Source organism: Osmerus eperlanus, chromosome 10 (assembly GCF_963692335.1).
Source record: "Osmerus eperlanus chromosome 10, fOsmEpe2.1, whole genome shotgun sequence".
NCBI classification, from domain to species: Eukaryota; Metazoa; Chordata; class Actinopteri; order Osmeriformes; family Osmeridae; genus Osmerus; species Osmerus eperlanus.
In genome coordinates this window covers 12,393,620-12,410,581 of record NC_085027.1, presented here as the reverse complement: position 1 = coordinate 12,410,581, position 16,962 = coordinate 12,393,620, and the positions used below count along the sequence as shown (strand labels likewise).

Genomic DNA, 16,962 nt, shown 5'->3' with positions numbered 1-16,962 from the left:
CAGAAGAGAACAAGCAATTAGGCAGCCAAGGACACTCTGCAGACTCGCCCTACACAGGGTTTACACACCCAGCCAGGCTTCTTTGAAGAGTGAATTTAATTAGATAAAGCCCTAGTTATGTTTTTTGTCCGTGTATATGTGTGTGTGTGTGTGTGTGTGTGTGTGTGTGTGGGGGGGGGGGGGGGGTGAAAGCGTGTGATGCGAGCGTCTGTATGTGTGCGTGTGAGAGAAAAATAAATTGACAAAGGGAAAAGGGATTTGTGTGCACATGCATGTGTACATGTGTGTGTTTGTGCGAGTGTGCGGATGTTTGTATCCCAGTGGGCAAGTGTATATTTGAAGTGCTGTATTGCAGGTTTTATGTACTGTGTGAGGCATCCCTGGAACTGGAGTGGAGTATAGATTTTATGTCCAAGCTAGTAGAGTGCTACATTAGGAAACCCACCCAGCGGTACTGGACACTGTAAAAAGTTTCTCTCTCTTTTTCTTTCAACCACACAATACTCCACAGCCAACAGGAAAGAGTCGTCCTGACTGTGTAAACTCTGCATGAACAGTTACATTTGGCATTTCACAGCAGAACTGTAAACTGACTTTGCCTTTATTGTTCTGCTTTTTATATCTAAAATACTGCTATACTGCATTTTCAACATTGCATGCTGTTGGTAAATGCCACAAAAGGGAATAGTTATGCGCAGAGTTTCATGTTATTGACTGCTCACCTTGCCATTCAAACCCAGGTCTAGATCATTGGCTGACACCTGGAGGACAAAGGTTCCGGACTCTGCCCCTTCAGTCACAGAGGCCTCATAGATGGAAGAGGTGAAGAAAGGAACATTGTCGTTTACATCTGTGTGAGAGATAGAGATAGACAGAGGAACAAGAGAGAGAGAGAGAGAGAGAGAGAGAGAGAGAGAGAGAGAGAGAGAGAGATTAGGAAATAGAGGGAGAAACAGGGAGAGACAGATGGAAAGTAGGAGCGATCGAGAGTAGATGTGGACAGTTGATTTAAGGACGAAGCATTAACTGGTTCAAAACCTCCAGACTTTACTCCCGGTCTAACATTTTACAAATCGATCCTTTTTTCTTCCCCCTTAGAACGGTCTTAATCAATCAATTAAACATGGAACTTAAACCTATTGCGGTCCCCCAACACTCCTCTTTTGCTCATCTCTTCATCCTCAGGAGGAGATGGAGAGATCTCTTAATTAGAGTGGTAGTGGAAGGATGAGAGGAGGGAGAAGGGTCTGGTCTGATGAATTATTTCTCCCTGGTTTAAGACTGAGTGTGTGTTTGAGGGATTAGGAAGGAAAGGGGGGAGGGAGGGATGGGCGTGTAGTAAGGAGGAAGCAGAGAAGGGAAGAAGGAACGGAGAACAGAGGGAGGTAGGGAGAGTCTCACTGGCATAAAAAGGTCAGAGCTTCACTCCATTGTAGCAGCACTGGTGAACAGGGATCAAGCTTGGAAACAGAGACAGAAAAACAAAGTTCCTATTGCAAACTCTGTTTATATTTGACCTGAACACCTCACCTCATTCCTAAAGGCTTTCATTGAATTCTTCCAGTATGATAGCTAACTGACATGTGTTGAGCTCAGCTCTTATCTGAAAACAAAACTAAATTCAAGAATGTGAACTGTGGAAGAAATTGGGATTTCCCGTGTGCTTACATTATTCACTAATCAATAGAACTAGTCATTGGATACTAGTTAGTACGTTCTCATGTAAGCTTGCTATTAATAAGAGTATATTGTGTCTATGTGTCAGGGTTAATAGATGTTCGGGGTCAGGAGAAAGTACTGGCTAAACGTTCCTTGTCATGACTACAAGGAGAGCTCCAACTATGAACTCTCTAGTCTGAGAGTTGTCATGTGTTGGGAGCAGTGAATCTCTTTCTCTGAGACTGTTGAAACCTCATTACTGCCTGACTGTCACTTTACATTCTTGTGCCCTATAAAAGATGGTCCTCCGGCTTTCGGAGCTGAGAGAGACATGAATGAGACCTAAGCCTGGTGTCGTGTTGTCATTTATTGTCAGAGGTCTGGTTTTCTCTCCCAATCTGCAGATTGATAAATACGTATTAAAATCCAGAACTCAACTGAACTTAGTCACTCCGTTTATGAAGAGACGGACAAAACACTTTCTTCATCAGAACCCAAAAGCGTTTGACACTAGACTAGTAAACTAAAACTACAGCACGTACTGCTGTAACACATTACATTTATTCATTTAGCAGGCACTTTTATCCAAAGCGACTTCCAAGAGAGAGCTTTACAAAAGAGCATAGGTCACTGATCATAACAACGAGATAGCCCCAAAACATTGCGGGTAGCCAAAACATGAAGCATACATTGTAAAAAGAAAGTAAGTGCCAATGGGAAGAACCATAAGAGCATGTAGTTAAACAAGTTACAATAAAACAACATGAACCTCAAAAAGTGCAAGAGCAGTGATACCAGTACACATGAACATGAATAATAAGTACAACTCCAGATTTTTATATATATATATTATAACAAACTTTATGATAAGGTGTATGTAATTTTAGCATACATGAAGCTTTAAAATTATGCGGTATTTATTATATTAACATACATAGAATGTGTATGATATGTGGAAGGCTATATGTGACATTAGAACACATTGTACAAAACCCATCTGGCATTTTTGCACATTTAAACGACTTACCTGTGACATTAGCACACATTACACACTATGATAGTATATAATCATATTGGCTCAATTAAGTGACTAACCTGTACCATTAGCACACATTATACAAAATGACAGTATATTAGCACCCACGCGCTACCTGTGACATTAATGTAGACGGTGGTGAAGGCAGCCAGTGGGACGGCCGCTACGTTCTGGGCTCGGACCCGCAGCATGAAGGTCCTGGTGGTCTCGTAGTCCAGCGGCTCTGCCACCAGGATGGAGGCGGAGCCGTCATCACGGTTGGGGGTCAGGTAGAAGCGGACGGGCATGTTGGTCTCCGGGACCATGCCGTCCTCCAGGTTATAGGTCACTCTGGGGTCGCCCAGCGGGGACGTCGCCTTGATGGTCTGGAGAGAAGGAAAGAAGGGGGCAGAAACAAAATTGCGGATTAAAGGGAAGCAGCTAATGGCGGCGATCAACAATGTGATCTGCCAAGTGATAGGCGCAACACACGTTTTATCTCTTTAATATATTGTTATAGGTACTGTATGGCACCATGAATCTGTGCTGCAATCAACATACTCCAAATACAACAAATTGTTAGTGTACTTTGGGGATGTTGATGTCATCTCTGGAGTACATCAGTGTTCCTACCCAGCCTGCTTAATGGTATTCTAGCAAAAAAAAAAAAAAAAAAAATCCTTGGCAAATCTATAAGTGCTTTGGCAGTCATTACTAGCTCACATTACCATCCAATCAACATTCATCTTCAAGAGGAATTAGAGAAGGAAATCACTCCTTCACACACAAACTCTCTCAGAAATATCCCTATCTCTCTATCTGTATTTCTCTCTCTTTCTCTTTCTCCTTCCCTTCCTTATTCTTACTTTATCTTCCAGTCTCTCTCTCCTTCTCTCTCCCCTTCTCTTTCACTCTCTCCCCTTCTCTTTCTCTCTCTCTCTCTCTCTCTCTCTCTCTCTCTCTCTCTCTCTCTCTCTCTCTCTCTCTCTCTCTCTCTCTCTCTCTCTCTCTCTCTCTCTCTCTTTCTTCATCCGCATCTTTAATAGGATTAATAGCTCATGAGTGATCCAAAGGAAACTCAACCAATTAAGTTTAAAAACATTCCTTAAAATAATGTATAATTCAGAACAGCTGATTGGCATATGTGTTGAAGTTGTGTTGCTTGTAGGCACATTTTGGTGCAGAGGCAGTATGGATTCTGTGAGTGTGTGTGGGTGTGTTTGTGTAAATTACTTACAGGTAAGTAATTAGTGTAAATAACTGTTTGACAGGTATAAGTGGTATGTAATATGATCAGTAATTGTTCTACTATCTACTGTATAGACATTTTTCTGAGAGTGTGTGTTGTGTGTGTGCACGTGGTGTGTGTCGGCATGTTTGTGTGAATGGTGGGCGAGCAGCGTGTGTGCGTACGTGTTAGCGTCCGTGGACAAGTCAGTACAGTATATTAAAAGCAGCCTATGAATCTGTTTCAAGTGAGATCAAACAAGCAGACTCCATGACTCTTTCATGCGCTAAGAGGCTTGGGGAGAACACTGCTGTTGTGCTGAAGCATGGCTACTTACTGCACTTTCAGCAGGCCTTCCCTCCTGGCCCTCACTAAACCATGCCCCATCAACTCACCAGCCCTCACAGAAGACATTAAACATGCTATATCTCCAGCTTGCAGAGTCTGACCCAATCTGCTTCCAGTTCACAGTGACAACGACCTGGCTAAAGAGTAGTCATGATCTTGAGGGGAGGACTGACACGTGAGCAATCAGGAACTGCTGAAAATGGGCCTCCCTGAAATCACAAATGTTCTGTTTGTGTGTGTGCGTGTGTGTGTTTGTACTGAAAGCGTGTATGTGTGTGTGAGAGCAAGCATTTCTGTGTGTATGCTCTTGTATCTGCGTTTGTATATGTGTGTAGTGGGTGTGCTCATTTCGGTCCATTTGGGTGTGTGTGTTTTTTGGTGTCCTCACCACAATAGGTGTGTCTCTGACAGTGTTTTCGGGGATGACTATGTCGTAGCTGTCCTTTTCCCACTGTGGAGGCTGGTTCTTCACGTTAGTGATGGTGACAGCCAGCTCCACAGAGCTGCTCCTGTTCCCCCCGTCTGTCGCCACAATCTCCCTGGAAATGTATGTCCTCTGTAGGGGAGAGGACAGGGGAGGAAAGGAGAGGAGAAGAGAAGAGAGGAGGGCAGTGGAGTGGAGAGGAGGAGAGAGGAGAGAGGAGAAGAGAGTGTTGAGGGCATAGATTAAACAATGTTGTGTACCCTGCTATCAGCCATTAATTCATGCAGTCATACTGATGACACATGGGCGGATGAGATGACACAATGCTGGCAAAACTGTCATACCATCTGAGGGACCACTGTCGTCATAGCAACAGCTTCCCTGGGCTCAGACTAGCACTAATAATTGATGGCTAACACCTCCTCGCCACATCAGGGCTCACACTCCTCTAGGATTCGCTAAGTGCAGGCACATACATTTGCATACATCCAAACACACATACACCAACACTAGGGAGGTAACTTTTCAGACCAGACAGTGGTTGCATTTCACACAAGACAAATGTGAGCCATGTGTGTGTGTGTGTGTGTGTGTTGGGGACTAGCCTGTGAGATGGGCTGGTTGACGTAGACCCAGCCTGTCAGGGGGTTGACTCTGAGATACTCAGGTTCTTCCTGGGACATGGAGTAAGTGATGGCGGCGTTGGAGCCAAAGTCGTCATCATGAGCCGCCACACGCAGGAAGCTGGTTCCTATCATAGTGTCTTCACGCAGGAAGTCTGGAAGCAGGTAAACACCAGTATTAGGGAGCCAGATACAGAGAGTCTGGAACTTGAGAACTCAAACTGCTTCTGTATGTTCTATGTTGAGTACTTGACCTGGTTCTAGGTTCTAGCTTACAGACTGTTCATACCGGTACAATATGTTCATCATCTTTCGTATTAACCCAGATCTAGATTCTAGGTTCCAGTAACCTGGGAACCAGACCCATCTGCTTGTGGTTAATTTGCTCTGGCAGATGGTTCTTGCCACTCTCCCATTCAAACACATTTCCCTTTGGCATGAAACGTGCCTGGCCAATTACAATCGTTTATCTGATACGGGGCGGGTTTAAAACGGTGACTGTACAGAGGAGTGCCATTGAGTCATAAAAAAATAAATAAAAAAATGTTGCTCTGAGTGGTCAAATCTATTCCACAATATACAATTGAGTCCAGAAGCATTCTGGTCTGCACCTGTTGATTACACCCCTTGGAAATGTAAAATTAACAGAAAGGTTCCAGACTAGTACACATTTATGAGTTCCAGAGTGCTCACATTCATAGCGGAGGTTCTCAAACTTTGGGTTGTTGTCGTTCTGGTCCAGAATGAGGATGTTCAGCTGGCAGATCCCGATCAGGGGGTCACCTGCCTGGTCTGTTGCTGTTACCGTGACAGCGTACTCTCGCTGGTGCTCGCGGTCAAATTTCCTGGCCGAGGAGATCACCCCTACAAGGGCAAGGACACGGCAAGATGGGGCAACGTTAGGATCAGAAGGATCAAGCAAGCTAGCCTTGCTGAGGAATGACTGGTAGTTTCCTGTAAATGGAGAAGTAAAGTTGGTGAGTGTTACTACAGTAGACTGTATCCCAACATAGTGGAATGTTGATATCAGAGATCTGCACATCCCTCACTGGTTGGTACAGTCATAGGATCCTAGATGGTGCCCAGGAAAGATCACTGACACATGGAAGATGAACGCATAGAATTATCCAGCCAGTCTGTTTTGACGCAAAGTAACTTTGGGGATGACGAATGACTTCAAGCGTGTCTCTTTACCCATCTATACCCCCCACCCTGCAAAAGGTTAATGATTGATGACCAACGAACAGTTATATTTCACAAAGCCTTTCATTTTCTAAAAGGTCTTGAACATTTTTTAAATGCGGTCCACTCTCCACTTTGAGTGGTTGGCGGCTTGCTGAAAGGCTGTTATTATTGAAGAGAATTAGATTGAACTTTTGAATTCTTGAAACACTTGAAGGCATACATGAAGGAAGAGACAGGGAGAGAGAGAGAGAGAGAGAGAGAGAGAGAGAGAGAGAGAGAGAGAGAGAGAGAGAGAGAGAGAGACAGAGTATGACACAGGGAAAGATACAGACAGAGAAACAGACAGACAGGAACAGGAACAGAATGTAGAATGAAAGGGGAAATCAACCTAACCGAGGAAAGTATAAGAGAAAGAAGATGAAAGGATGAAAAAGAAGTCGAAGAAAGAGATTGAGGGAGAGAAGGAAGAAGAAGAAGATAAAGGCCACGAAGACAGGAAGACAATCAAGGGATTGTACCAGAGAGAGCTTATCTCCTCCAAGCCTCCGCTGTATAGCAACTCCTCTGAGGTACCACTAGGTTACTGGGTTACCTGTCTCAGGATGGATGGTGAAGGCAGGCACAGTGCTGTCTTTGTGCATGAAGCCGTAGGTAACTCTGCCGTTGGAGCCCTCGTCAGCATCCACCGCCTGCACCTGGAGCACCACGGTCCCTGCCGGCTGGTTCTCCAGAACCGAGGTACTTTCTCGGTACTGCTGGCACTGGGGGAAGGCATATTTGGTTATGTTATACCTACTTGTTATCATCTCAGGACTTTTATTTTGAAATGTAAACTCTTCATCACCAAAATCTCAGTTATAAAAATAGGTTTTCTATTGTTCTTTCATTTGCAAACACAGCAATGAGGCACTCCCCAATAACTCATAGAAACCTACTATCGATCATGAACTCTACCCAGCATATCTTGTAGATAATCCCAGCTAGCTAATTACCTCAGGAAGTGTGAACTTTTAATAAGGATACTGCACTTCACTGTTATGTATGGATCCCCCCCATGCTGAGACATAAAAGTAAATTGCCACCAATTAATTTTGTTTTTGTCAAATATGACTAGCTTCACATACAGTACACACATCTGTCTGTCTGTCTATCTTTCTATCTTTTTATCCGTTTATCCATCTATCCATCTATTTAATCAGTTACCATCATGTACCAGTATAATTTCTATGCAGTTGGTCAAGTACTATGTTTTGCTAACTAACATGTTTGAACTTTTGCCAGTGTCTGTCCTCGGCTCGATGGCCAAGGTAAGGTTTGGATTCTGAAGATAAAACAGATTGTCTAACAAACCACGGTGTTAGACAATCAAGAGATTAAGGTCAGACACTAGAAGCTTCTCAAAGAGGATAGAGATAAAAGATGTTAGATAAAGGGATACAAAGAGAGAGATAGAGAGAAATAAAAGTACTATGAGAAGAATACCATGTTTTTCAAGCTATTACTGTAGGAGGAAGAAAGGCGTGGAGCAGTTAGAGATGTGTATGCTTTTTCCATCATTATTTTGCTCTGCTGACATCCATCTGTGTTTTATATTTAACCGGCCTTGAATCAATGTGATTTGAGGAGATTCTCAGAGATAGATGTTAAGCCTGACAAGGAATTTGTTCTCTCGGTTCTGCTGACTTGAGGCACACACCCTAACCCACCTCATACTGTACATGGTGTGTGTGTGTGTATGTGTGTTTGTGTGAGTGAGAACTTCCACATCTTCCAATCTTATCTCCGTCTAATCATCAGTCAAAGACACAGTTGACGACAGAGAAATCCCAGATCAATTCTGCAACACTGGTCTTTGATGCTCACTTCAGACAGCTAATTAATGACAGGGGGCTCATCTTCCTATCTTCTCCTCTCCTCTGCTCTCCTCTTCTTACCTCTATTCTTTTTTCTTCTTCTCTCCTCTCCTCTCCTCACCTCTCATTACCTCTCCTCTTTTCTGTTCTCTCCTCACCACTCTTCTCCTCTCCTCTCCACTCCTCTCTTCTCATCTCTCCCATGCCCTGCTCTCCTTTCCTCGCCTCTCGGCAGAGGAGTGGAGAAAGAGGCGAAGCTGAAGGGATGCTGGGAGGAAGAGCAAGGGACCAGAGAGAAGAGGGTCGCAACGGCCTCCCAGTGCTGTGCCTGGCCCCTGTCTACAGAGGGCCTCCAGGACACAGCTGAGGCCCTCTGACTCAATCCCTCTCTCTCAGCTTTGGCGTGACAGACGAAATCCGACCTAAGCTCCCAGCGACTGTGGCACGCCGGCAAGAGGGGGATCATAAAATGCAAACATGAAGGGGGGGGGGGGCTCCCAGGGTGGACTGTGCGAGCACATGAAAGATCGGAGGCTCAATCTCACTCCGAAAAAGGTGAAGCGAGCGTATGTGTAAACCTGCGCTCCCCTCACCAGGGAGATGGCGATCCACTGGCAGCCAGGAATAATCAACACTGCATATCTCTGGGGCCAAAAACGAGGCTCATTTAAAATTGAGACCTCTGCAGAAAAGTGGTCAGGTAGTGATGATTCTGCATATGCTTTTTATCCAACTTAATTAAAATGCCTCAGATGATGTGGTAACGGAGAGAGGCGGGCCAAATCACTGGTCCTCCTGAGAACTGAGCAAGAGAGCTAATAAAGAAAGATGGAAGGAAGGATAGATAAAGGGAGAAAGGGAGAGAGAGCATGAGACAGAGATCGAGACAGGGAGAGAGGGAGAGTGTGCGCGCTCGTGGGTGTGCTGAATGTGCTTAAGGTGTGTGAGAGAGAGCTTGTGTGTGTGTGAGTGTGTGTGTGAGAGAGAGAGAGAGAGAGAGAGAGAGAGAGAGAGAGAGAGAGAGAGAGAGAGAGAGAGAGAGAGAGAGAGAGAGAGAGAGAGAGAGAGAGAGAGAGAGAGAGAGAGAGAGAATGTGTGAGCATGTGTCTCACCTTCTCAAAAACAGGCTTGTTGTTGTTGACATCGTCCACCCCGACGATGACCTGTGCCGTTGACGACAGCTCTTGAGATCCGCCTGAGGCGTTGTCATCGGTTGCCGTGACGTTCAGAACATACTCCACCCCCTGGAGACGAGGAGTCGGGCTGGAGCGCAGACGGATCAGCCCTGGGATAGCCAATCAGCAACAAGATATGAACCAAGGGACCAATCACAACCGATATCAAGTATAGTATAAATTCATTCAGGAACATTTTACAGATGACGCTGCTTGAAACGTGGGTGTGTAGCTAATCCTAATTTCTCCAATGAAAAGGGGTTGAGAGTAATTTCATTTAACAGTAATCTTTGAGAGCTAAAACTCTTTTGAATCGTTTTGAATTCCCTCCTTCTGTCCTGCGACATGCTGAAGTGCTTGAGAATGACTCAACACAAGTACAGTACATAAACATAACGTCTGGCCCTCTCAGGTCACGAGAGAGAAGTCTTCTTCTGGTTTAATGGAATCCCCCCCTCACACACACAAGCACACACATGCACACAAACACTCAAACAGGCAGACACAGTGAAAGGAACAAAATTGGATAAAACAAGCCCGCCCCTCCCTCATTCTCCTAAATAATGTACAAATGTGAGATGAGAAATGACCAGAAAAGGTCAGCCCAAAATGTATTCAATAATAATAGAATATTCGTATTTGTGTTTTAGAGGCAGTGGCATCCACAGTGACAGTACCATGACATCAAAGACAGGTTCCCTCAACTCAGCATGCACACATTTCTTCCATGTGGCACCCCCCTCCCTTCAGTAAACCCCACCTCCCCCCACCTCCTCCTACCCCCTCGTAACCCCCCCAGGCCCCCACCGTCCTGTTCCTCCCCCTCCTCTCTGCAGTGCTCCCTCCCTGGCCTTAGCCCTGGTGTGGGTGGTACATTTGCATGGCTCGCTCCCTCCTGAGGGACACCTCCTCTGCTCTGTATTCAGCAGGCCTTTGGTACTGGTGTTAGCTAGTGTGTTTAAGTGTGTTTAAGTGTGTGTGTGTGCGTGCGTGCGTGTGGGTTGCACGTGAACACACTTAATGCATTCTCTCATATCTTTTACTGTATGACAACGTCAGAGAGGAGATGAGAACATTGAGAACATTGTCAAACATTTGTTTCTATGGCGATGTGTTGGACGGAATCATGTTTGAGAGAGATCTTAAGAGACCTTCTATCTCTGCCTGACAGGGTGACATGAAACACAGCGCTCCAAGGGATGTCAGGATGCGTGTGTGTGTGTGTATGAATGTCTGTATGTTTGTGTGTGTGCACCCGTGTATCTGTGCAACTGTTAATGCAAGCGTACGTGTCCTGGCACATGCATGCATGTGTGTGTGTGTGCCCATCATGGGTAAGCCAGTGAGTGGGCTGCATTGTGTCCAACAGTGTGTACTGTGTGTGTGTGTGTGTGTGTGTGTGGGGGGGGGGGGGGGGGGGGGGGCGCTTCAGTGTGTCCTAACTGATGCATGCCACACAGGGCTGGGGGCGCTTCAGTGTGTCCTAACTGATGCATGCCACACAGGGCTGCTGGGGCGCTTCAGTGTGTCCTAACTGATGCATGCCACACAGGGCTGCTGGGGCTGTACAGTCAGGGCACCAGGGACATGGAATCAATTGTAATGTGATGTGAGCTTCTCTCTGGGGGAATGTGACAGGAAGTGTGTGTGTGTGTGTGTGTGCGTGTACCCTTTTGTGCCTGTTAATGAAACTGTGAGCGTGCCCATGCATATTGTATGTGTGTGTGTGCGTGGGTTTACGAGCGGAGCTACAGAGACTGTCACTGTGGCTTGTTCCACTTGGGTGGACGTCACCCGTTGTTCTGCGGGCCAGGACACGGGGCACATCATTACAGAAAAAGCTCTTTGTGGGTGTGTGTGTGTGGGGGGGGGGGGGGGGGGGGGGGGAGAGAGGGGGGGGGCAGGGTCTGAAAAGAAACATCTCCACACATTACCCAACAATGGAGGCAGGTTTTGAACAGACATGTTCTGCATGCACTGTTTAATACATGAACAAATACGTACACACACACACACACACACATACACATGATACCTGGAGGAAAGAGAAATCAGACACCATGTGAGAAACTTTGGTGGATGTTCAGGTGAAGTATCATTCATGCTCTCATAGGTGCAGGTTAATGTGATGCCAGTGCAAAAGTAGTGCGGCAAGCAGTTTTGTTCCTAAGCCTGGATCCTCCCCATGAACACACACACATTCACGTGCACTGATATGTTTGCACACACACACACAGACACACACACACACAGACACACACACACACACACAGTGTCTCCCAAAAATGACTCTGAGACGCACACTATTCTCCACTTTCTCCGATCGAGTTAGGTGGCTGCCCTGTGCACTCAAGGCGTGTGAAGGAAAACAGCAGTGGAACAAATGTGACATTTCTAATAAAAATAGCGAGCTCACAAAGAAACACAAGCGCTGGTCTACCCAGCCGTGTGCAGGACTGGAAGCTAAGAATCCAGTCTGGTGCATGTCCTCGTGTGACATGACGCACCAGAGAGGGCTAAAAAGCCTTCAAAGGAAATGGTTGGTAAGTGTCTGAAAGTGGGTTGAGAGAGTGGTTTTAGGACATTCCGGGAAGAAAGCATACACTATGTGTCTGGTTTAATATTAGAGAAATGTGCCATGAGTGAGAGTAAATGTGTGTGTGCATTGGCTCATGGCTGGGTCTGTTAGAACCACATGCATGTACTGTATGGATGTAACTTTGTGTGTGTGCGAGGGTGTGTTCTCCTGGATGTTTGTGTGTCTCTGCTTGCCTGCACCTGAGTGTGTTTGTGTGTGTTCACTTGGGTGTGCGTGTGTTTGTTTGCGTGTCGATATGGACGTTTACTCGCGCGTACGCGTGTGTTGACGTGCGCGTGCATGTGTGTGTGTTTACTTGTGTGTGCATGCGTGTGTTTTCCTGCTCGCGTGTGTCTTTGTCAGAGCTCCGGCAGACAGGCAGGGTGCGTCAGAGGCCCCTGGTCACCCCGCGGAGGCAGGGCCGTGAGAAGGGCCAGCTCATATCATCACACATCCACCATGGAGAAGATGTTTCCTCAGGGGTCACTGAGCACACGTCGCTTCCAATGACGGAGGGATGAGAGAGGGAGGGAGAGAGGAGGTGGAGGGGGGCCACTGGCTCCCTCCGGATGCCACCTCTTATCAGCATCTCACCCCAAAACAGTGGGACGAAGCCAGGAGGAGGACGGAGGGCGGGAGTGAGGGATGGAGGGATGGAAAGAGCGAGGACTGCCCTGAGGGACGACAGGAGCTGCATGAGGGAAAGCTATGGAGGACGGAAGGGGGGGAGGAAGGAGGAGTGCGGTGGTGGGGAAGTTATATAAACGAGTGGTCCAAGGGGACAAGGAGGGGATGAGAGAAAGCGAGGGAGGACAGGATGACAAACCAGCCTTTCACCAATGAGCTACACGTATTCATGCGTTCTGCTATCAACCTAACATTAGCATGTATTTTATTTCTGCTCTCTTCTCAAAAAGACCAAAACAAACCAGGGAGATAAAAGAGAAGAAGTGGAGAAGAGTTTTAGACGGAACCATAGAGATGATCTACCTGTTAATCGGAACAAATATTTTCCTGTCAGGTCGTTAAATAGTTCCTTCTGCCGGGTTCCAACATAAATGTGCCCTTTGTGTATTTATGTGCTCAATAGGAGCTGGGTGATCATCTTATTTACTTGCCTGTGTGAGTCCTAATAACGGAGGTAAATCTCAGTAAAACATATTCTTCTCTGAGTTATAGTCAGATTAACAGGGTAGAGTCGTACGTCTAACTGTGCCACAGAGAATAAAAAAAGACAGCGCCTCGTGAATGATTGAGGAAATTTCCGGACAGTGGAGAAGATCTAAAGATCCATGGATAAGAAGCAATAAAGGACAGAGAGAGAGGGGAGATAAAGAGCGAGAGAAACGCCAGGAGAGGGGAGAGAGACGGGGTAGAGATCAAGAGGGAGAGAGAAAGTACAGAGAGAGAGGGAGAGGGGAAGAAAGAGAAACACGGGGACATCGACTTTCTGTAGACTCAGACCGGGAGAGTTTTGAAGAATTTAGGCACAATGTCTCCTAACAAATCAAATGAGTATGCAGGTTTTCATCACAGACTCTGTGTGTGCAGTAGCATGTTCTATACAAGCACAGGTGACGGTATCAAAACCTGATGTGGTGATCAATAATGATGGAGAATAGTGGACGTACAACAGCAGCCCGATCAATGAAACATGGGCAAAGACACACACATACACACATACACACCTCACACACACTCATGCACACTCACACATACACACACACACACACACTCACATACGAACACACAAACACTGGAGGCCAAAAATATGACCTGTCCATGACAGATACAGTTAGATAGATGCTGAAAAGACGTCCATCTTACACACAGGGTCACATGATCTCATTGATTTCATTTGCAGGATATTGTCCCTTGACAGGCTCCAAACATTGATGTCAAAGAGACATATTCTACTGGTGGATTCTACCCCTTCCAAATACAGCCTGTAATGATGTGTCTGTGTGGGTGTTTCTGTGTGTGTGTGTTTGGTCCTTTGTGTTTTTAGCCAACAGAGTTGTGTGTTTTTCTACCTGAGCGTGACAGAGAGAATCCTCTCTATCAGCTGACAGTGAATGTCATTGGAAACGAACACAGGAAATTGCACCTTGAAGTTCGGCAGTAATTGAATTTGTTAAAGTCATCTTATTGCCGTTTAATGTGATATGCTGATCTGATGGTCCAATTTATAAAAAGGTCCATGCGACACAGAAATTGGTTTTCTACCCTTAACGCTTTCTCTGTGGAATATTGATTCTGAAATGTGCCGAAAGACAAGACAGTACTAAACAAAACAGCAGACAGTAGATCTGCCCTCTGAGAAAACTAAACCTGCCTAAAACACACAGAACACACTGCTCAGTGTGTGTTGTGATCCTCAGGTTGAGTGTGTGTGACTGAGCGACTGAGAGTGTGTACGTGTATGTGTGAGCATGTGTGCGTGTCTGTATGTGTATGTGTGTGTTCATTTGGGAGTTGATGTGTAGATTAAGGTGTGAATGCGCATATGTGAATTTGTAGAGTTTGTTTGAGTGCGTATTTGTTTGTATTCGTAATTTGTAAGTGGGAGTGTACTCATGTGTGAGGGTGTGTGTGTGTGTTGTGTGGGGGGGGGGGTGCGCGTGTGGGTACCTTTATGGCTGTCAATGACAAAGTTTCCCTCTTCATTGCCTGCTGTGATCTTATACGTTATTCCGTCACCATCGGGGTCCTTAGCCAACACCGTGGCAACCAATGTGTTGGGTCCTGCATCCTCGGAGACGAAGGTCCGGTAGCTGTCAACAACACAGACATCCCATAATCAACACCTCTCCTCTAATGGATGACAGGGAATTGTGTGAATTAATGCCTGACACAAGACTGTGGACTCATATGAATTACTTTAATAATTGTCATGACTACATGTGGCACGAGGGACATTTATGTGTGTGTGTGCAGGTGTGTGTTTTGGGGTGGCGAGTGGGGTATACGTTGGGAGGTAAAAATATACAGAACAAAGATGCTGGTGTTCTGGTACGGTATAATTGCAGGCTGGTGGTGTTGTATAATTGCTGGGGATCTTCATGTAGCTGGTAAATGATGAGAGCGTGACATAAGAGTGTGTGAGCATATCTGTAGAGAATAGACCAACCTCAATGACACACACACAAGTTTGTATTGCTATTCTTGTGGCGAAACATAATGTATTCCATTTTTTTTTTTTTTCAAACCCATAACCCTGAACCTAACCCTAATGTTGACCCTAACCCTTGCTGCAAACACTAACCTTAAAACGATACTTAACTTCTAACACCCAGCTCTAACCCCCCGTTAAATAGCACTTACACTTCTGAGGACCAATGACATGTTCTCACAAATTCAATTTTCCTGAGATTGCTATTCTTGTGGACACACACACACAAACAATTCAAGTCTTCTATTAGGTGTTTGGCTAATCATTGGATGTTAGGCATCTCTACAGCAGGTCAGTATCCTAACACTACTGTAATGCCACCATGACTCAACCCATACCAAATCCAAGTTCCATGAAAAGGACCAATGACGTTCCTGGTACTCTGCGGTTAACCCTGTTATTCTCTCATTCTGAATGAGCTGCAATGATTACAACAGTGCACTACACCAAGGTCTTATTCATTCTGTAGCAATTGCATGTGCTCGTTTTGTGATAGACAGCCAACTTCACAGAAAACACTGATGAGTAAAAGAATGAGAGATAGAAGGATATTCAGAAGAGAGTGACATATGAAGATATCTGTCTATCTATCTATCTATCTATCTATCTATCTATCTATCTATCTATCTATCTACCTATCTATATATCTATTTATCTCTACTTTTATTCTGTATATGTATTCTGTATTCTATATACCGTATATACCATATATAATTAGAATGAGATTGAGAAAGAGAAATGGAAAAAGTTAAAAAAAGAAATTTAGAAGAGGGAGTGTCAGAGAGAGATAAAGTGTGAAAAAGAGAGAAAAAGAGAGACAGACAGTGAGAGAGAGAAAGGAGAGGTGACTAGAGGAAGTGGATAGGTTGTGCTCATCAGTTTCTCTCCCAGAGAGGTGATTGATGGATAACAGAGGAAAGCTGACAGGCGTTTCATGCCTGTGATTTATGTCCCAGCATGGCAAAACCCTCTACTCCCCCCCCCCCCCCCCCCCACCGCAACAGATCCCTCTCCTGCTATCCAACACTGTGGTCGACATTTGTGACACCACCAACCTTTGGTCTGTCATCAGTCTCACAAGGCCTTAGATTTCTGAGAGCAGATAACACCTCTGGCACATCAACACACGCACACACACACAACGTCAGAGACACACTGAGTACCACAAACACACGCATGTATTGTAACACGTAAACACATAACAGAGAAACACACCTACGCACTTAACTACACTGGCACACACATGTCCACACACTGTCTTTTTTTTCTCAACCAGTTTTCTTATATAATCAAATTGTTAGGTGTGATCAGGTTCATTCTCATTTGACTAGGTCAGCTGATGATGGCCAGATGATGTTACCATGCCCAAAATCAAATGCTTTGAAGAGAACAGTTATTTATCGTGCCATCAATCATTGGAATAATTGCCCACTGGATATACGTAAAATTAATAGCAAAGTCTCTTTCAGGTACCATCTGAGAATGCACCATTTACAGTAGTGAGGAGGGAATGTACATATTTACTGTATTAATGGAGTAATGAATGTAGTGCTGTAATGATTTGTTCAGAGTGATTTCTGGTGATGTTTATAATGATGTCTACAATGTTTCTGCTTTTACATGATCATTGTTAAGTAATTTTTATTTGTTCTCTTTTTGTTGGACCCCAGGAAGATTAGCTCGTCCCACTTTGGTGACAGCT

The 16,962-nt window shown here is 45.2% G+C and overlaps 1 protein-coding gene across 1 annotated transcript in view; it reads right to left on the bottom strand.

Moving 5' to 3' along the window:
- Nucleotides 1-16,962, bottom strand: part of si:ch211-186j3.6 (neural-cadherin) — a 62,560-nt gene that overhangs the window by 42,061 nt on the left and 3,537 nt on the right. The window contains 8 exon segments of the mRNA XM_062471809.1: nucleotides 723-850; nucleotides 2,811-3,060; nucleotides 4,639-4,806; nucleotides 5,280-5,452; nucleotides 5,991-6,161; nucleotides 7,075-7,243; nucleotides 9,448-9,620; nucleotides 14,720-14,862. Coding sequence (XP_062327793.1) covers nucleotides 723-850; nucleotides 2,811-3,060; nucleotides 4,639-4,806; nucleotides 5,280-5,452; nucleotides 5,991-6,161; nucleotides 7,075-7,243; nucleotides 9,448-9,620; nucleotides 14,720-14,862 — 1,375 coding nt within the window.